Below are 21,912 nucleotides of genomic sequence, written 5' to 3'. Positions count from 1 at the left end.
CATGCTTTTCCTCCTTTCTAAATAAAAAGAATCGATGTCCTGCAGCGGTGCAGCTGTTCCCTTCCTTCAACATATCCAAAACTTTTACCTTTTCTGCAATCATTTGCATCTTCTGTTGGTGCTTGGACACGGCCCCTGAAGCATTAGCACGTTAATGATGAATGAGTGAGATGAGACTTCCTGGTTAATGCAGCACTCCGTCGCTGAGCCAATCAGCAGCACACAGGAACTTAACTGCGTGCTCTGATTGGGTAGCTTCTCAGCCATCCGCCAATAGCATCTCTTGTATGAAATCAACTGGGCAAAACAACTGAGGAAGCAAGTAAAAAGACCCATTGTCCGCAGAAACCCACGAAGCAGCGAAAAATCCGCGTTATGTATTTAAATATGCTTACATATAAAATCCGCAAAGTCGTGAATCCGCGAAAAGTGAACCGCGAAGTAGCGAGGGATTACTGTACTCAGACCAGCCCGTCTGGCACCAACAACCATTCAACGTTCAAAGTCACTTAAATCAGCTTGCCCCCTCCCCCCATCCCGATGCTTGGGGTGGACATCAGCAGGTCGCCTTGACAATGAATACATGCCTAAATGGATTGAGTTGTTGCCATGAGATTGGCTGATTAGTTAATTACATTAACCATTATGCAGTCCCTATATTGATAGATGGAAGGCCAGATGTTCACATGACCATCATCACCTAATTATTTCATGTTAAGCCTGAAAACCACGAGGACCGATTTAGATCATTTATGTTAGGTTGAATGCCCAGTGGGGGCTGGGTGGCCTCTTGGCATTGGAACCTCTACAAATTTTGTTTTTTTTTTTTTTCTCCAGCCCATCTGGAGTTTGTTTTTCTGTACTCCTGGTCATCTGACCTTACTTTATTCTTTGTTACTTAGTACTGCCTAATCTTATTTTTGTTTCATATAGACTCTTCTTTTTCATTTTGTAAAGCACTTTGAGCTAAACCATTATGAAAATGTGCTATATAAATAAATGTTTTTGCTGTTGTGAATCTCACAGGGTGTACCTTTATACAGTTAGGTCCATAAATATTTGGACAGAGGCAACTTTTTTTCTAATTTTGGTTATGTACATTACTACAATGAATTTTAAATGAAACAACTCCGATGCAGTTGAAGTGCAAACTTTCAGCTTTAATTCAATGGGGTGAACAAAATGATTGCATAAAAATGTGAGGCAACTAAAGCATATTTTTAACACAATCCCTTCATTTCAGGGGCTCAAAAGTAATTGGACAAATTAAATAACGAAATAAAATGTTCATTTCTAATACTTGGTTGAAAACCCTTTGCTGGCAATGACAGCCTGAAGTCTTGAACTCATGGTTGTCACCAGATGCTGGGTTTCTTCCTTTTTAATGCTCTGCCAGGCCTTTACTGTAGCAGCTTTCAGTTGCTGTTTGTTTGTGGGCCTTTCTTGTCTTCAACAAGTGAAATGCATGCTCAATTGGGTTAAGATCAGGTGACTGACTTGGCCATTCAAGAATTTTCCACTTCTTTCCTTTAATAAACTCCTGGGTTGCTTTGGCTGTACGTTTTGGGTCATTGTCCATCTGTATCATGAAACGCCGCCCGATCAATTTGACTGCATTTAGCTGGATTTGAGCAGACAGTATGTATCTGAACACCTCAGAATTCATTTGGCTGCTTCTGTCCTGTGTCACATCATCAATAAACACTAGTGTCCCAGTGCCACTGGCAGCCATGCACGCCCAAGCCATCACACTGCCTCCACCGTGTTTTACAGATGATGTGGTATGCTTTGGATAATGAGCTGTTCCACGCCTTCTCTATACTTTTTTCTTGCCATCATTCTGGTAGAGGTTGATCTTGGTTTCATCTGTCCAAAGAATGTTTTTCCAGAACTGTGCTGGCTTTTTTAGATGTTCTTTAGCAAAGTCCAATCTAGCCTTTCTATTCTTGAGACTTGTGTGGCTTGCACCTTGCAGTGCACCCTCTGTATTTACTTTCATGCAGACTTCTCTTTATGGTAGACTTGGATATCGATACACCTACCCCCTGGAGAGTGTTATTCACTTGGTTGGCTGTTGTGAAGGGGTTTCTTTTCACCATGGAAATGATTCTGCGATCATCCACCACTGTTGTCTTCCGTGGACGTCCAGGTCTTTTTGCGCTGCTGAGTTCACCAGTGCTTGCTTTCTTTCTCAGGATGTACCAAACTGTAGATTTTGCCACACGTAATATTGTAGCAATTTCTCGGATGGGTTTTTTCTGTTTTTGCAGCTTAAGGATGGCTTCTTTCACCTGCATGGAGAGCTCCTTTGACCGCATGTAGTCTGTTCACAGCAAAATCTTCCACATGCAAGCACCACACCTCAAATCAACTCCAGGCCTTTTATCTGCTTAATTGATAATGACTTAACGACAGACTTGCCCACACCTGCCCTTGAAATAGCCTTTGAGTCAATTGTCCAATTACTTTTGAGCCCCTGAAATGAAGGGATTGTGTTAAAAAGATGCTTTAGTTGCCTCACATTTTTATGCAATCGTTTTGTTCACCCCAGTGAATTAAAGCTGAAAGTCTGCACTTCAACAGCATCAGAGTTGTTTCATTTAAAATTCATTGTGGTAATGTACAGAACCAAAATTAGAAAAAAGTTGTCTCTGTCCAAATATTTATGGACCTAACTGTATGTATACAATATGTTATTAGTAAACAGTAATTTGCAATCTGCAATTGAATTGTACCTGTGAATTTGTTACAGTGATCTGAGCCAGCAATCAGTGAAGATTGCTCCAATAAAATGAAACTTAAAAAATTTAAACTGTATTATCACCTAACAAGCATGTGTGTTTGGCAACATGTATTTGGTGTTATTCTCAATATTTCCACTTTATTCTTGCCATTTATGTCGAGATTAAAGTTGACACGTGGACTTTATTCTCGTAGTCTGTCATTAAAGTAGAACATCGTAAACTAAACTTTATCATAAAATGAATGTTTAATTTACTAGATTTTCTCAAACCCCGTCGTAAGTTAATGTAGCACATTAAATGCTTTGTGTTAAGTGTTCCCTGACCCAGCTGTTAATCGCTACGTGCTTCTTAAACAGAGTTGTTCTTGCACTGAGGAGGTTCCGGCAGCGATCACCACACAGAATACATTCACTTCATGATATTCCTGCTCTCTTAACATTTAGAATGCTAAGATAAATACTTGATACCATTTTCATGATGAATTGCATTAAAGCATGCATGGTGGTGTGGCAGTAGTGCTGCTTCCTTGCAGTAAGGGGTCCCCAGGTGTACGTTCAGTGTAGAGAACTTTACACCAGGTGTGACAAGGCTCCAAAAAAACTAAATGTACGAATGGGTATCGCACAGGTTTAACCGAAATATTGTGTAAATGTTGGGCTCGTGATCTGGTGGTTGAAGACACGAACACAGAATTCAATGGATGTTCTTCTGAGCGGGCATTCTTTATTGCATGCGTGCTGTCTCTATCTGACATATCAAAACCCCAGTTCCTATCCTTCCTTTTTCTTTCTCCACATAACCAATCAATTCAAGTCAAGTCGAGGAGCATGCACTGGTACAGTGCGTTGTCGCACCCACTACACAATGAAACAACTCGGAATCCCGGTTTGCAACTCCCCAGGCAGACACGCGGTCCAGTCCCACCCTCTGGAAATGACCCTCTATCTGCCGCAGCCAGGTGTTACGTGGGCGATCCCTTAGTCTTGTCTAGCCACTCGGGTCCCTAACATTGAGGATCTTACGAGCTGGATCACCTTCAGGGACATGCGCCACATGGCCATTATGCCGTAACTGACGCTCCCTCACAATGCAGGTAATGTGCCTCATTTGGGACTCCATAAGCAACCACTCATTCGACACAAAGTCAAACCAACAGAACCCAAGGATTTTCCGTAGAGACAAAGTACCAAAGGAGTCCAGTCTTCGTCTCAGGTAACTGGATAGTGTCCATGTCTCACAACCATATAGCAAGACGGGAAGCACCAGGACTCTAAAGAGTTGGACCTTCGTCCTTTTGCATAGATATTGGGAGCGCCACACACCCCTTTCCAGCGGCCTCATGAACCCCCATGCTCTCCCAATCCGTCTACTGACTTCATAGGAAGAGTCACCAGAGACATGAATGTCACTGCCAAGGAAAGTAAACCCCTCAACAAGGTCAACACTCTCTCTGCAAACAGACACACTACTGATGGCTGTGCCCAAGAGGTCATTAAAGGCCTGGATCTTGGTTTTTATCCATGACACTCGCAAGCCCAGACACTCAGACTCCTCGCTCAGTCTCTTGAGCGCCCAGATCAGAGCCTCTATTGACTCCGCGAAGATCACAGCATCGTCAGAAAAGTCAAGATCCTTGAATCTTTCTTCACTAACAGATGCCCCATAGCCACTGGACCCCACGACCTTGCCCAACACCCAGTCCATACAAGCATTGAACAGAGTAGGAGCAAGAACACACCCCAGACGAACCCCAGAATCAACTGGGAAAAACGCAGAGGTCCTGCCTTCACTCTGCACAGCACTCACAGTACCAGTGTACAGGTCAGCCATGATATTCAGCAACTTCGAGCGGATCCCGGAAATCCTCAGGCTGTTCCACAGGGCAGCTCGATCAACCAAGTCAAACACTTTGCGAAAATCGATAAAGGCTGCAAAGAAACTCTGCCGACATTCACGTTTGCGCTCCATGAGAACTCTCAGTGCCAGGATGCGGTCAATGGTAGACTTCTTAGGCGTACAACCAGACTGTTCCGGTCGCTGGTAGGTGAGCAAGTGATCACGGACCCTAATGACGATGACATTAGCTAGGTCCTTACCCGGCACCGAGAGTAGTGTTATCCCCCTGTAGTTGCTGCAATCCAAGTTGATCACCCTTCCCTTTCCAGATAGGGATGACAAGTCCTGTTTTCCAGTCAGTTGGGATGATGCCAGTATCCCAAATGGAACCAAAGACTGCTTGCAATGCCAGAACGACAGCCTTACCACCAGCCTGGAGAAGCTCCCCCCCGGATACCACAGATCCCTGCAGCCTTTCCCCCCCTCAGCTGGTTCACCACCTGTTCAATCTCAGTGAGATTGGGTGGTTCACAGCTAATTGGAGGATCAGCCCCAAGAACCGTGGACTCAGAGATATCCAACATCCTAGCTGGAGGATCAGCTTTGAACAACTGCTCAAAGTAGACAGCCCAGCGGGTCACAACTGCAGTGTCATCCGTAAGGACCGTTCCATCAGCTGCCCTGACTGTTCTCCGAGGAACAGATTCAGATGTGCGTAATGCATTGATTCCTCTGTAAGCAGGACATGGGTCGCTAGATCACAGATGGTGCGTCACTTGCTCACAGACTCCTCTAACAAACACCTCTTTATCTGCTCTCAGAGCCCTCAAAGCCATCCCTCTCAGTTCCCGGTACAGACCAGAGTTGCCATTGAGCCATGCACTGTGACTCCTCTCAATGATATCCAGGGTGCCCTGCGAGATGAAACACCTCCTTCTGGGAACACCAACACAAACCTCAGCAACCCTCAACATCACATTAGGATCGGCAGTCGTACCCAAATCTGAAAATTCCTCACACAAACTGCGTGCAAACTCATTAGAAACAGCCTGGTTTTGGAGTCTGGCCAAGTCCAGGTTCATTTTCCTAGTAGGTGGTATCCTACTGGACCTAAGCTGGATCCTAAGAGTAGCAACAAGTAGTCTGTGGTCAGAATTCACAAACTGGGCACTTCTGTAAACCCTGCAGTTTTGCAAGAGCCTCCAGCATCTGCCCACAAGGATGTGATCGATTTCCTTCACCGCACCACCAGTATTGGAGTACCAAGTCCAATGATGCAGTTCAGGGCGCTGGAACCAGGATCCAGCGATTCGCAGCCCCAACCTTTTGCAAAGTCAAGGAACATGGAGCCACTTTCACCACAGTCACCAGACCCATGGGGACCGAGACAATCCTCATAGCCAGCCCTGTCAGTGCCAGTGGCTGCACTGAAGTCACCCATAACCAGAGGAGTGCCACCCCGTGGGCACCCGTCACCCACCAAGCGAAACTGCGAATAAAATATGTCCCTCACTGAGACATCACTCACCGCGGTCGGAGCATACACTGAGACAACAGACAAGGCACCCAGAGAGTGCCGTAATCCGAGTCTCATAATACGCTGTTTGAAAGCAGTGACATCGGACACCATCGGAAGAAGCCAATCCGCTACAGCAACAGCTACTCCCCGAGTATGACAGCCTAGACCAATAAAAGGTGTATCCACCTACAGAGATCTGGACAGTCCCTGGTCTGCGCACCTCAGAGAGTGCCACCACTGAAATGCGGAGTTTACGCAGCTCCTCTGACAGCAGAGGATGATGATCATCTTGCCGGAGAGACAAGATGTTCCATGCGCCCACCAGTATGGGCAGCCTCAAACTGGGATCTGAGTGCTGCTGTGCAGCGGGCAACGCCTCAGCACCAAACCAGTTCCAATCCCCAACAGACCTGATCCTATTGGCTTCACCGTGGCCCTAAAACGCTTCCGTACATTTGTCAGTGAGCCTGTACTCACCGAAAACTGTTACACAAAAATAAACTTAAATAACTTAAGTTTAATTGAATGTCCAAGTAACAAACTTTGGTGCATTTGACAAACTGATATGCTTTACAATTTGTACTGATAGTGTGAGGGTTAAGACAAATTGACACTTTTTGTAAAAGTATGTAAGTTATAACTGCAGATTCTGCAGTGTAGAAAATGTTGTATTTCTTTATTACATCAGTATTCATGTAACATTTACCTGTATATCATATTTTCATACAAATGCCCTGCATAGGCATTCTATAGAAGATGAAGATAAAGATGAAGCATGTTTCATTAACAGGTTTATCATTCAGATCCCTTCCAAACAAATATAATAAGCACTTAATTGCAGAAAAGCAATTAATTTCCCTACGCAAACTTAAATTAATCAAATAAGTAACATTAGTTGATTTAAACTCCTAGCATAAGTAGATAACATCCCTACCATATACAAATGCACTCATTCCAACCAAACATTACTTTAACACTTCTAAATATACAGACATGCATTTTGTTGACAGCTCACAAAAAGATGTCAAACAGAAGCTTAAAATTTTAAAGTAATTTTTGATATTATATTCATCGGTCAAGAAGTGGAAATATTTGTGTGAAAAGTAAAGCTCAAAGCATTAGTAAAGAGCTACATATACTGTATGTTATTAAAAAAAAAAAAAAAAAAACTCTGCAGATACAATATGCAAAGAATAACACTGAGTATTTCAATAAGCAGAAACCCACACATAAAGCTAAAATTCCAGAAAAAAATACAAATATGCTGGATAGTATTGAAAATAAGCTACCAGACATATTATCGCTCATTGGGTTTTGGCCTTTTGTTCTTGGGCCTGATATTATCAATGACCACTTTTATTTTTACTACTGTTGGAGATACCATGCTAAAGGATTTCCCCCCCAGAAAAGTAAGTATTGTCTTATGTCATCAAGAGTCACTTTATGCCTATCTGCAAAAGGTTTTATCTCCTTGAATGATTATCAATGATTACTATTGTTTAATGGCATATTTTGTACTTTAAGGATGAATTTTTGAAAATGCATCTATGTGAGGTCAAGGGGAAGTGTAATTGCGGCGGACAGCTGGGGCTCCTGCCCAGTTGGGGCACCTGGAGAATAGAAGGACCGGGAGAGGTACAATATCTCCCCGGGACACGAGAGGGCAGCCGCTCTGGTTTGCATTGGGGCCACAGGATCGGAGCTTAGAAGCTCAACCCTGTTGGAGTCACCGCCATTGAGCACCCGGATGTTTACGGAGCTAAGGACTGCAGCACTTCTGCCACACCAGGAAGTGCTGCCAGAACAGGAACTAGGTACACCCGGAGTCCTTCCAGGTGCCCATGTAGCACTTCCGCCACACCAGAAAGTGCTGTAGGAAAGTCATCAAGGAGCACCTAGAGCTAATCCGGGTGAAGTATAAAAGGGGCCGCCTCACTCCATTCGGGAAGCCAGAGTCAAGAGGCAGAGGACGGAGCTTGCGACTGGAGGAGTGAGGGCGGCAGAAAAATAGAGAAAAGGAAAAGAAAGGACTAAGCAATACTGCTGGTGATTTGTACACTGTGTGTGCGCGGTATTGAAGAAAATTAAACATGTGTGTTTTGGTACTTCTGTGTGTCCTGTGTCTGTCTGTGATCTGGGCATCTTTCACAGCAATATATTAAATTTATTTAAATATGATTAAAATAAAAGCAAACATCTCTATTATAAAAAAAATCCTGGAGAGAAACAGTAGGACGTCGAGACGTGATCTTCACGTTAAGATCATGGAAGACAGTTAAAAGACCCGCGAGGACCTTAAACATGAGACATTGTGCCAAGACATTGACCCAGTACCATCTCGCGATGATGTAGAACATGAGATTCTTGCAAGACACGCACTACTTACAATCAATATCAAATAAGACAACCGGGCAGCAAAACATTCAGTCGTGTGAAGGATTTGAGCACACACAGATCCAGGGTCTCAGCGCATAGAAAGCGTATAAGGACAATACGTTATAAATGAAACGTCGACGACTAAGCAAAGAAGAAAGCAGCGAGGAGAAAAGAGACTCAAAAGCATTGGAGAGAAAAGAAGAGCAAAAAAGACAAAATAATCTAGGTGCAAATTCAGAAAATAAGGAAAGTAATTATCAGCCCGTAACAAGTGGAATTGAAACAAAGCACGTCCAATTGGGCTCAGAATTAAAAGACAAAGTAAAAGACAAAGTAGAACTTCATAAACACGTTCAAAACCGTTGCCGCTATACACATGCAGAGCAGATTAATAAAGCAGTGGAATTCGAAAGGCTCAAAAAAAAAAAAAAAAAAAATGTATGCGCAATACAAATGTGGAGAAAGTTAAAGAATATGAAAGTAGGACAATTAGAAAGTATAAAAAAAAAAAGAAAGTAAAGACCGCAGTAGCGCAAACAAACGGAAATTATTACTTGAAAAAGGGAAAATAATCACCACGGACCAGGTGTCATTGAAAAAAAAGCAGGACAAAGCAAAGTCAGAAATAAAAGACAGTAGAAAACAAAGTAAAATGTTATAAAGAGGTTACAAAACAAAGGGGCCAAACACATGCAGAGCAGGTTAGAGATAATGAAAACTGGAATTCAAAAGACTCAAAAAAAAACAAAAAAAAAAAAAAAAAAAAAACATAGGCGCGAAACACATGCAGAGCAGATTATAAAAGCAGTGGAATTCAAAAGACTCAAAAAAAAAAAAAAAAAAAGTAGGCGCAATACAAATGTGGAGAAAGTTAAAGAATATGAAACCAGAAAAAAAACGACGGTGTCAAAAAAAGAAAGTAAACATCACATTAGCGCACAAAAAAAAGAGAAGTTATTACTCGGAGAAATAACTAAAAGGCGAATAGAGATTCAATATATGGACACAGGTGATATGTCAGAAGTATGTAAATGTTGTAATGCTTTGAAGTTTAAGTTTAATTCCTGCGGTGGGCTGGCGCCCTGCCCGGGTTTGTTTCCTGCCTTGCACCCTGTGTTGCCTGGTATTGGCTCCAGCAGACCCCAGTGACCCTGTAGTTAGGATATAGCGGGTTGGATAATGAATGGATGGATGGATGAAGTTTAAGTCAGAGAATTTCAAAAACGTGTTTTACCTCGCATGCATTTATTGGTTACTTTGCAAAAAAAATTATTAACTGCAGATGATTTAGATCGCCTTGTCTGTGCTGAAATTCCAAAGAGAGAAACCTATCCTGAATTATGGTACAAAGTCATTATACACGTCTCATTGACCTCATTTAAAAGATTCAGTATATTGAGACTCAAAAGATTCCAAATATTGTTTTTACATAAGTTCTGAAATAAAAGTGAAACTAATGAAACAGCAACAATTCAAAGAAAAAAAAATCTTAAAAGTGTGTATCTAGAAAACCAAACATGGGGGTTGGTAAGCAAAGCGAGCAGGGGGCGAAGCCCATTAAGTCTTAATGAATTTGAAGTGTTTTATTTCCAGCCATACTCTGTTTTTTCTTAGTATATATATAAAAAAAATACATAACCGTATGCACTTTCAAAAAACAAGAAAATTCATCTTCACAATTCATGGGTATATCAGTTAATATTAAACTATACTTACTGAAGAAAGTGGCATTCCCCAGTCTTTTGATACATCCTTGATACCATTGTCTTCGTTTGAATTCTTATCAAAAAGTTTCTTGTTAATAGGCTCTTCCATGTCAAGTATATCAAGGGCTTGTTGGTATTCTTTTGCTGCATACTTAACAAAATAAATAAATAAAAAATTGAAGTCACATATAATTCTTTTTTTATTTAATAAATGCAGTTATCAATACATGCCAAAACAACATATTTTTAAACAATGCTTTAAAATTCCTATTACAGTGCCTTAAAAATATCCATCCATCCATTTTCCAACCCGCTGAATCCAAACACAGGGTCACGGGGGTCTGCTGGAGCCAATCCCAGCCAGCACAGGGCACAAGGCAGGAACCAATCCTGGGCAGGGTGCCAACTCACCGCAGGACACACACAAATGGGCCAATTTAGAATCGCCAATCCACCTAACCTGCATGTCTTTGGACTGTAGGAGGAAACCGGAGCGCCCGGAGGAAACCCATGCAGACACGGGGAGAACATGCAAACTCCACGCAGGGAGGACCCAGGAAGCGAACCCAGGTCTCCCGACTGCGAGGCATCAGTGCTACCACTGTACCACCGTGCCGCCCGCCTTAAAGAAATTTCACCCCAAAACCATTCCAGATTTTATTTTCATGGATTCTAAACTTGCATTATAATAAAGTAAGAATTTTTCCAGCTTATTTACAAAACAATGTTCTGACCATAAGGTCCTACAACAGATGCAGAGCGCACAAAGCAGAAATGATCATAAGGACCTCTTTGCATCTGCAAAGCCAATGGCATTGTGAAGGATTGCTCCCACCCCTCCCAAGGTTTATCTGCCCCACTTCCATCTGGCAGAAGGTACTGAAGCATTTAAACCAGTTTTCCCAGGTTCTGCAACAGTTCCTACCGCTAGGCTGTCTTGACTTTGAACTATGTGCTACCCCCTATCCTCAAATCTGCTCCTAGTAGCTTATTTATATTCAAGACATTTGTTACTACTGTGTTTTATGATTATTTGTTATTATTTATTGCTATCTATTTCAAATTATCAATATATACTTGTTATTTTTTATTTATCTGTTTATAGTATTGTATAGTTCTTTACCTCTGTTGGACTTGCCCTGTGTCTATGTATATGTTGTCCCACTGTCCGGGGAACATTACTTCATGCCACTGTATGCTGTAATACGGAGTACGGATGGTATGACAATAAAGCCACTTGAACTGTGCCAAATCAAAGGACATAAAGTGAGAAGTTTTTTCACAAATTTGCCAAAAGAGAATAATCTAAATTGTGAGTTTTAACAAGTAATTATGTGAGTTGTAAACATAAGACTCACTTTGCTAAGGTGAAGTGTACTACTTTACCGACAGACCCAATGTGTTGATGGTTTCCATCGGTGTAGGAACTGGGTGAGCCCCCTGATCTTAATTAATTTATGAAAATATGAGGGGGCTCTGCCCCCTGCTCACTTCACTCACCCAACCTCGGGTTTGGTTTACCGGATATACAATTTAAAGAGATTGTTATTTTCATGGGAATTGTTACATATGCATTATTTTCACTTGTACTTTAAAACTTTTGTAAAAACAATATTTGTCCTTTATTTCCGGCCCCGGGCGTGGTTAAATCTCTTTCTCACAGGATGCATAACGCTGCTTGCGTTGTGAAGGGGGGGCGGCGGAACGCACCCTAAGGAGAAGCGGTTGGATCATCTGCTGGCTTGTTGCTGCTGCTGCTGGCGACCTGCGTGTTCTGCTTGTCATGCTGCACATCAATCTTTTGAAAGCCTGTACAGCAGCTGTCCTTTTGCCACTTTGCGTCTCTTGGGGGGGGACGGGGTTAGGGGCTGAACGCATGCTAAGGAGAAGTGGTCTGATCATCTGCTGGTTTGCTGGTGAGCTGTGTGTTCTGCTTGTTGCTTGTCGTTGTTTTAAGAGCGGGAAGTGGGTGTGTCTGCCAAAAGCATTCCAACAACTGCTAGGTTAGATGTTCGTGAACCGGTTTTAAATGTTGTCTCACTGCCTTGTCTCACGTGACGTTAAAGTGTCTCTCATGGGATGTCAAATTGTCTTCCGAGAAGATCACGTCACATCTCCCTCCAAAGATTTTTTTTTATAATAGAGAAAAATATTGCGTCTCTCTCTAAAGTCCAACAGTATGGTAGAGAGTCCATGAAAAAAAAATAAAGTCAAATGAGCATTCAAATTAAGTGAGGATATACAGTATTTATACAGTAGTGAATCACAGAAATGGTGAAGAGAGCAAGACCATCTCAAAGGCACAGAACATGCCACAGAGCTCAGTACAGTCCATCACATGGATGTGATAAATGTGAAATTAGAGACACACTACCTAAATCAAGCTGCCCCTCTAACCTTAGTTGCTAAACAATTATGGCACTCAGAGAGTCCACATGATGCCAAATGTCACTCTGGAGCAAGGTCCAGAAGTTAATAACTAATTGGAAAGAATGCCTGTGACTCAATAGTCTCTCAGAATCCAAGTTGCTTGAGGTCCAGTGTGAAGTTTCCACAATCAGTGATGATTTGGGGAGCCATGTCATCTGCTGGTGTTGGTCCACTGTGTTTTATCAAGTCAGCATAGCTGTCTACCAGGAAATTTTAGAGCACTTCATGCTACCCTCTACTGACAAGCTTTATGGAGATGCTGATTTCATTTTCCAGCAGGACTTGGCACCTGCCCACACTGCCAAAAGTACCAATACCTGGTTTAATGACCATGGTATCACTGTGCTTGATTGGCCAGCAAACTCGCCTGACCTAAACCCCACAGAGAATCTATGCGGTATTGTGAAGAGGAAGTTGAGAAACACTAGACTCAACAATGCAGACGAGCTGAAGGCTGCTATCAAAGCATCCTGGGCTTCGAGAACACCTCAGCAGTGCCAGACTGATCGCCTCCATGCCATGCTTCATTGATGCAGTAATTCATGCAAAAGGAACCCTGGCCAAGTATTGAGTGCATAGACATACATTTCAGTAGGCCAACATTTCTGCATTAAAAATCTTTTTTTTTTTTTATTGGTCTTATGTAATACAGTATTATCATTTTCTGAGATACTGAATTTTGAGTTTTCATTACCTGTAAGCCATAATCAGCAAAATGAAAATAAATAAACGCTTGAAATATATCGCTCTGTGTGTAATGAATCTATATAATGAATGAGCTTCACTTTTTGAACTGAATTACTGAAATAAATGAACTTTTCGATGATATTCTAATTTATTGAGATGCACCTATATTTACTTATTGCTAATTTTTCACAATTGAGAGACTGTTTCCTCTGCAGCTCCACCACCACTTCTCTCACTGCTTCTATGCAGAGTGTATCATTCCATGGCTGGCAGCACTGCCTCAAGTATGTGATAAACAAAAGGTCATGGCCTTTGTGGGCTGTAATGGAAGGTTTTGGCAATTTCTAGAACATTACCATATTGTTTTCCTGTGGTCCATCGCCAGAAGTACAAATTGCCTCAACATGGTCAGGCATAAATCGGCATATGACTGTATTTATCGACTGTATATAGATCTGTGTGTAATGTGTACTATTTAATGCTGATTATTATTGGTATACAACCAGGAGTCTGCTTGCCATAGGCTTACCCAACTCTTTTTTTTTTTTTAACTTTGCTTTCTAAATACTAGTTTGATTTGCACATACAGTATTATGATGGCTGAAAGATTGAGTATCTGTTCATAAGATTTGATTGTCTACTGGAAAGCTTAAATTTGCAAATCCCCCAGATTCCCAGTTATCATGAGACAGATAATAACCACTCACATTACAAGATTCTATAGACAAATGCAAAAAAGTAAAAAGGAAAATAAGCTAAGAAATAGGCTTGAAATGAAGATGAGTGACTAACACAAATGAAGCAGCCTTTGATAAGAAAACAAATGCTGGAACACTAGTAAATGCTTATCTGAAAACTCTCACAGTGTACATTGCTTTATCATGCAATCACTGCAGCATACAGAGACAAATGCATAGCCATTTGAAAGTAAAACTTCTGCTGGTTCATATTGGATAAATGCCTGATCTTTGGAACAAAGATGATCTTGCATACTTGGAGTAGGCTTTGTAGTGGCCATTTTTTCAGGGATAAACAAATTGGGGAAATGTAGAAAAACATGGAATACTGCATTTTGAAAGGAAAATTGTGAACTTCAGGTATAGCAGTAAGCAAATTTATGACTTAATGCATCTTCTGTAAATAAAAAAATACCTTATTGTAAGTTCCAAAGATGAGGAATGCAGGCGAAGTTTAGCCTATTGTAGCAGAGGTAATTATTTAGCATGTCCACTGTTAATGCTCAATTTGTTTCAGTCACTGTGCATATCAGTCAAGGGAAGTGGATTTTCATACTGAGGTCTTTCACACAAGAAAAATAATGTAATAACCGATACTGATACATATGTAAAGACTAAACATTGGCTCGATATATCAGTACCCTATATCATCTATCAGGCCCTAATTGTGTCCATTCACTCAGTATGCTTTTCTATTCTAATGTGGTAGGTTAATATAATGGGAATGTAAAAAACAAGCTAAATTAACTTTTCTTTAATACGAGTGGTCTTGTGTAATTTTTCTACACTTTCATCATGTTGTTCTTACACACTACAACTGAATATAAACACTTCAAAATGTAAGACTTTTTCATCTATTTAATTTTTACAGCTTCCTTAAAGAGATGTATAAATACCACAAAGTTGTGTTGGCACCATTACAGTACCAATGACCCTGATTCAACTTCTACTCCTGTTAATGTCATTGTGGTGTTTGCATATTCTCCTGTTCTTCGAGACAGGACTGATTAATGTTTTCAAAAACAAACGGATACATACTGTATTTCTTACAAGCTTAAGTGTCAAAAAGAAATGCACCACGAATAAACAACCTCCTCCTCATTTGACATTTAATTGTAAAAAAACATTTACGTCAGCTCATTGTGCATTCAATGGTGTGCAGTATGCGAGTATTATGCAGTCAGTTCCTAAAAATGCTTCCTTACAACTTGGAACTCAATACCTTGAAAACAAAGGAGCTGATTCTCAGCTTCAGGAGGCAGGAAGAGGAACCTGCTCCTCTATATATCAGAGGAGACATAGGGGAGAGAATACCAAGCTTTACATTTCTTTGCACGCACATCTCCCAGTATTTCACATGGTCTGTTAAAACAACCACTCTGGTGAAAAAGGCAACTCTACTTCTTACAGATGCTGTAGAAGACTAGCCTGTGCAAGCAGATGTTGATGTCCTATCGCTGCTCTGTGGAAAAGCATACACACCTATGACATTCTGGTATGGTATGCTGGCTGCTCCATGGCTGACAAGGCTCTTCACAGAGTCATCAAATCAGCACAAAAAATTACCAACACCCAGTTACCTTCACTAGACAATACATATAGAACGTGATGTTTACAATGGGCCAAAAAAATCATTAGGGACCCATCTCATCCAGGCCACCATCTTTTCACTCTGTTGACTTCTGGAAAGGCTTTACAATTATACTAAGATGCACACTTCCAGACTACTGAAAAGCCTCTACCCAAGAACTATAACAGAGCTGCAACTAAGGATTATTTTGAAACTCAATCTGGTGAATAATTTGTTGATTAATCAATTACTTGGATTATTTAAAAAAAATCATTTGCAATTAAAAACAAAGGTCATGAAATAAAACTTTCATCAAATAAACAGATTTGTATAACATTTTCAAAAATGTATTTTTTTAAATGAAGTACCTGTAGACATTTTAAACAAAATATAAGTTTTTATACATTTATATAATAATACATTGAAAATAAATAGTTTTTCAATAAATAGCATTTCTGGCTCTGGTTGTGCAATGCACACACCCATACTTTCCTTAAAGATTGGACCAATAATGATGCAGGCTAATAATTTGACCCTCCTGAAGCAGCATAACATCTTTTCCACAACTATAGGAAATGTCATCCGACATGGTTGTTTAAGAAAAGAGAATCTGCTCACTGCATCAGTTATGGTTAAATAACTTATCTTATAACATATTAATCAATGTAGTGCGTATCCAATGGATGGCTCTAACCTATTTGCTTAGTTAATTCCAGATAGTGAATTTTTTTTGGGAGGGCAGTGTATTTCCATTTCATAACACTGAAGTAACATTCAACCTGCTGGGATACCTGCAAGTCTTCCTTCTCCACACAGCCTGTAACAGTATGTTTCGTAATGAAATGTTTGTGCATCTCCATTGTGCTCTCATGCCATACAAGGCCAGACCTACACATTTTGTCAACTTACAACCTTTTTTTCTGAGTTCAGCTCTCAAACTATGGAAGTCTTAGATCACACAGTCTTTTCTGGCACTTGCTTACCGTCTGCCTTTTTAACAAATGTGTTCACAACCGAATGAAGAAATAACGCAATTGTGTAGCACAATCTATTCAACCTAAAAATGTAATGAACCAATCAAGATAAGTGACCATTTCCTTTGTTTTAAATAATTATTATCGATTACGATGATTAATTGCTGCAGCCCAAGAAGCTTCCTTTGATGATTTTTTTTTTTAAAAACACAGATTCTTTTTGTACACATTTCTTACACTTAATTATTTTAAGAAATATGCTTATTTAAAGTACTCACATGACATCTTGCAGCAAGATATTGACAGGCTTCAAACAACTGAAATACAAAGACAACTTAGGTTTAAAATCATGCAGTTATTAGTCAATACTGCAATTAATGCAATTCATGAAATACACCATCTTTCCTTTCTTTCAAGAATTATTTCAAAGGAAAACTCATACAATACTGTAAACAATACATTTTTAACTTCTCATGCTGTTCTTATTTTAACATATTTTACCCAATGACCCTGCTCTTTTCAGCAAAGGAAGATTTATATATAAAAAGTAACTAAAAATAATTATATACAGTAACCAATAATCTTTCAAATTATGTTCAAGAAGTAATACAAAAAAGTTGTTTAAATCGCATATTGCTTTTAGAAAATAATAATTCAGCTATTGTAAAAGACCAGAACAAAACAATTTCAGTAAAATTGAGCTTTTTTATATTTTACTAATTAATCTCATCACAATGAATAAATTACAAATCCCATAACCTTTAATAAGCAGAGAAAGAAAATGATTAAATATTCAGAAAGTATTCATTCAAAGATAGTGAAATATATAAGAAGCAATGGTTCAATATTTTCAATAAACTGAGGACAACATTAAAAATGCCTTATTGATTCTTAACAGTGTTAGCAGCATTCCTTGCAAAGTGAATTATTTTTTTCCCTTTAGCCCCCATGTTATAGTGGGTGGGTTAGGATTCTTTCTGGTGAGCAGGATAAAACAACATGTTAGTAACAGTGCAAGTTATCACCACAGACTGCTTATTTAGCAGATATTCTTGAATCTACAATATTGCCAACAGGGCTTCACTTGTTAGTTAATTTTAACCAACAAGATCTAAGCAGTCTACATTGTCAAAACATGCTACAGTGGAGCACTTTAAAAAACTACTGAAAACACATTATTTTAACATGGCCTTCTCATAACTTCACTGTAATTTAATCCTGATACTCTGTATATCCAATTTATTATAATAACTATTCATTCAAAATCTGTACTAACCCCTACTCTCTCTTCTGTTTCCTTTTCCGGTGTCCTGTTGGTGGTGGCGTGCGCCACCACCATCTACCCAAAGCACTATGATGTTCCAACAATGATGGATGGATTAAAAGCCAGAAGTCTGTATGACCATCAGCATCAAGTGACTCCGTGAAAAACCCGAACTACAAAGAGGACTATTTCATTTATGTTAGTAGAATGCCCAGAGGGGACTGGGCGGTCTCGTGGCCTGGAACTCCTACAGATGTTATTTTTTTCTCCAGCCTTCTGGAGTTTTTTTTTTGTTTTTTCTGTCCACCCTGGCCATCGGACCTTACTCCTTTCTATGTTAACTAATGTTGTCTTATTTTAATTTCTTATTTGTCTTTTATTTTTCTTCTCTTCATTATGTAAAGCACTTTGGGCTACTTTTTGTATGAAAATGTGCTATATAAATAAATGTTGTTGTTGTTGTCTTAGGAAGGATCATTTTCTCTATAAATTTGGTAAATAGACAAAATTAAATTACATTATTTAACAAACAGAGTTCTTACATAATTGCTGATGGATAGGCAACTGAGCCTGGAGATTTTCACTCTGAAGAGATTGAACAGTAATCAAGATTTTGTAGCTCATCTATATATGGAGCTAGAATATTTTTATTAAATAAAGTAATAAGGAGCATCTATTTTGTTAGAATGAGTAAGAATATTAAAGTATCTTTTAAATAAGTTTTTTCTCTCTCTTTATATTGAGTAACTGCTGATATTACAATTAACATTAAAAAACTACTTTTTTATATATTTAATAGCTTAGCATTTTTCTCCATGACCATAAGATTGATGTGATCTAAATAAGTGGTTCAGTTACTCTTGTGGTTGATGAATTAAATTCGATTGATAAAGAAAGTACATTTTGGAGCTTTGTGGTAGGTTGTCTTTCTGGTTTGCAGTTTATTACTGTGAGAGACCTTAAGGAATACTTTATTCCTTCAGATGTGCTTTGTTTCCAAGACCATTTTATCTGATAGGTAAGTGATAAATTAATTTGAGTTTGTGTGGTGACAAATTTCACGAAATCTTTCTACTAAAAATGAATTACATACACAACTGTATGTTGAATAAATAGTGCTTGATATTTAAAAGATCTAAGAAAATTGGATTTGCAGAGTCCAAAAACTATGTCATAACTCTAAGATTAGATGGAGTGTAACAAATTATTATTAATGGAGTGTTAATTTCTTTCCAGCCTTTGTCGATTTCCATGAAGCGTTCGACTCAGTTGATCGAACTGCCCTGAGACTTCGCTGGATCCCCTCAAGGTTGCTGGATATCATGCCAGCCTGTACACTGGTACTGTGAGTGCTGTGCAGAGTGGAGGCAGAACCTCTGCATTTTTCCCAGTTGATTCTGGGGTTCATCAAGGGAGTCTTCTTGCTCCTACTCTGTGTTCAATGGTTGCATGGACTGGGTGATGGGCAAGGTCGTGGGGCATCTGTTGGTGAAGAAAGAATCCCTGATTTTGACTTTGCTGTGATCTTCGCTGAATCAATAGAGGATCTCATCGGGGAGACTGAGTGAGGAGTCAAAGTGTCTTGGCTTGTGTGTGCCCTGGATAAAAACCAAGATCGAGGCCTTTAATGACCTCTTAGACACAACCAACAGCAGTGTGTCACTCTGCTGAGAGAGTGTCGACCTTATTGAGAGGAATACTTACCTCTGCAGTAACATTCATGTCTCTTGCTATTCCATTAAAGTCAGTAGACGGATTGGGGGAGCGGGTCATGAGGTCACTGGAAAGGGGTGTGTGGTGTTCCTGATATCTATACAAAACGATGAAGGTCCAAGTCTTTAGAGTCCTGGTGCTTCTTGTATTGCTATATGTTTGTGAGCCATGGCAACTCTCCAGTGACCGGAGACGAAGACTGGACTCCTTCTGTACTGTGTCTCTTTGGAGAATTCTTGGGTATTGCTGGTTTGACTTTGCATCGATTAAGCGGTTGCTCAGAATCCCAAATGAAGCACATTACCTGCATTGCGAGGAAGCATCAGTTACGACCCTACAGCTAGTGCTGGATGGTATACCAGTTCATACCAAAAAACGTTTTTTATTTTTGTTATGATCTGGATTTTTCTTATACCGCAATACCGGTTTAAATAGCCTAAATGTTCGGAACGTGGCGCAGCAGGAAACTGTTTAAGAGGGGACCTTTTCACTGCTGCACCGCTAAACACGAATGCAACAGAGTACATGTGTTAGTGGACGTATTAAACAGTGAAAATGGACAGAGAACATTCTGAAACTGAAGCTGTAGCAGAATATAAAGTTGAACATGACGACACAGAAGAACTTTTGCCAAAAAAAGGAGTTGTGTCTGTTGTCTGTAGATACTTTGGTTTTAAAAGGTCAGATGTGGACCATTATGTTCAAATGTGTGAATACTGTTTCTATACTACTGGATAATACTGTAAGCCAAGCTGTACTTGATTTTTTTTTCAATACTGTGTAATAGTGTGACGACATGCTGAATTTATTCTTGACATTTCCACTTTAATCTCTACGCTTATGACGAGAATAAAGTCAACATGTTGACTTTATTTTCATCATTTCTACTTTATTCTCGCCATTTATGTCGAGATTAAAGTCAACATATTGACTTTATTCTTGTAATTTGTCATTACAATAGAACATCGTAAACTAAACTTCATCTTAAAATTAATATTTAATATACTAGATTTTCTCAAACCCCATCATAAGTTGTGCAGCACATTAAATGCTTTGTGTTAAGTGTTCCCCGAGCCATGTTAATCGCTACATGCTTCTTAAACTGACTTCCTCTTGCACTAAGAGGAAGCACAGGCAGCAACACAGAATACATTAATTTCATGATATTCCTGCTCCCTGAACATTTAGAATGCTAAGATAAATACTTGATATCATTTTCATGCATTAAAGCATGTATTAATCATGTAGGGGGCATGGTGGCGTTGAGGGTGCACAGCTGCATCGCCGCAAGGGGTTCCCTGGTGTTTCCTGCCTTGAATTTGCATGTATTTCTGCTGGGTTTAATCAGCGTGCTTCAGTTTTTTTCAAAGTCATGTAGGATGTGGGGTTTTGTAAGGCTATATTTACCCGGCTAGTGTATGTATTGCTTGTATTCACCCTGCGATGTGCTGGCACCATGTTCAGGATTTGCTCCTGCCTCTCACACAATGCTTGCTGGGATGGGCGCAACCCTGAATGAATGGCTTAATTAAACATGTATAACGAAGATTTTTTTAAAGTTCTGAACACTCCGTGGTCTAAGTTTATAACTAGGTTTAATTTCACAAAGACGTTTATCATGTGGTGATTGGTTATCTGCAGAAAGAAAAAGGGAAGATAGAACTGCGGGTTTGGTACAATAGACAGAGACAGCATGCATGCAATAAAGAAAGCCCGCTCAGTAGAACATCTATTGAAATCTGTGTTCGTGCCTCTGACCACCAGATCACAAACCCAATATTTACACTATAAGTTAAATTTGTGCGATACCTATTCATACATCCAGTTTTTTGGAGCCTCGTCACACCTGCCACCTGAACGTACACTTGGGGACCCCTTACTGCGAGGGAGCAGCACTACCGTGCATGTTTAATACCTGCTTTAATGCATTTCATCATGAAAATTTATCTTAGCATTTCTACATTTTCAGACAGCAGGAATATCATGAAGTGAATGTATTCTGTGCGGTGATCGCTGCTGGCGCCTCCTCTTAGAGCAGAGGAAATCAGTTTAAGAAGCGTGTAGCGATTAACAGGGTCGGGGAACACTTAACACAAAGCATTAAATGTGCTACATTAACTTATGATGGGGTTTGAGAAAATCTAGTAAATTAAACATTGATTTTAGGATGAAGTTTAGTTTACGACATTCTACTTTAAAGACAAAATAAACTGAGAATAAAGTGGAAATGTTGACTTTAATCTCGACATAGTTTTTTTTTTTCTTAACTGTGTCCATATTTTTTTTTTTCTTCACCGTGGCCCTAATACGGTTCCATAGGGCTATACCACAAATAGCATTATAAACGCAAGTTGCA

At 39.8% G+C, this 21,912-nt stretch overlaps 1 protein-coding gene across 1 annotated transcript in view; it reads right to left on the bottom strand.

Moving 5' to 3' along the window:
• Nucleotides 1-21,912, bottom strand: part of cdc16 (cell division cycle 16 homolog (S. cerevisiae)) — a 113,244-nt gene that overhangs the window by 75,606 nt on the left and 15,726 nt on the right. Inside the window, exons 4-5 of the mRNA XM_028799977.2 lie at nucleotides 16,858-16,896; nucleotides 10,192-10,332 (exon numbers count right to left, since the gene is read on the bottom strand). Coding sequence (XP_028655810.1) covers nucleotides 10,192-10,332; nucleotides 16,858-16,896 — 180 coding nt within the window. The remainder of the gene's footprint in view (nucleotides 1-10,191; nucleotides 10,333-16,857; nucleotides 16,897-21,912) is intronic.

This window comes from Erpetoichthys calabaricus, chromosome 4, assembly GCF_900747795.2.
Source record: "Erpetoichthys calabaricus chromosome 4, fErpCal1.3, whole genome shotgun sequence".
NCBI classification, from domain to species: domain Eukaryota; kingdom Metazoa; phylum Chordata; class Cladistia; order Polypteriformes; family Polypteridae; genus Erpetoichthys; species Erpetoichthys calabaricus.
The sequence above is the reverse complement of the archived record's forward strand: the minus strand, read 5'-3'. Positions and strand labels throughout refer to the sequence as shown.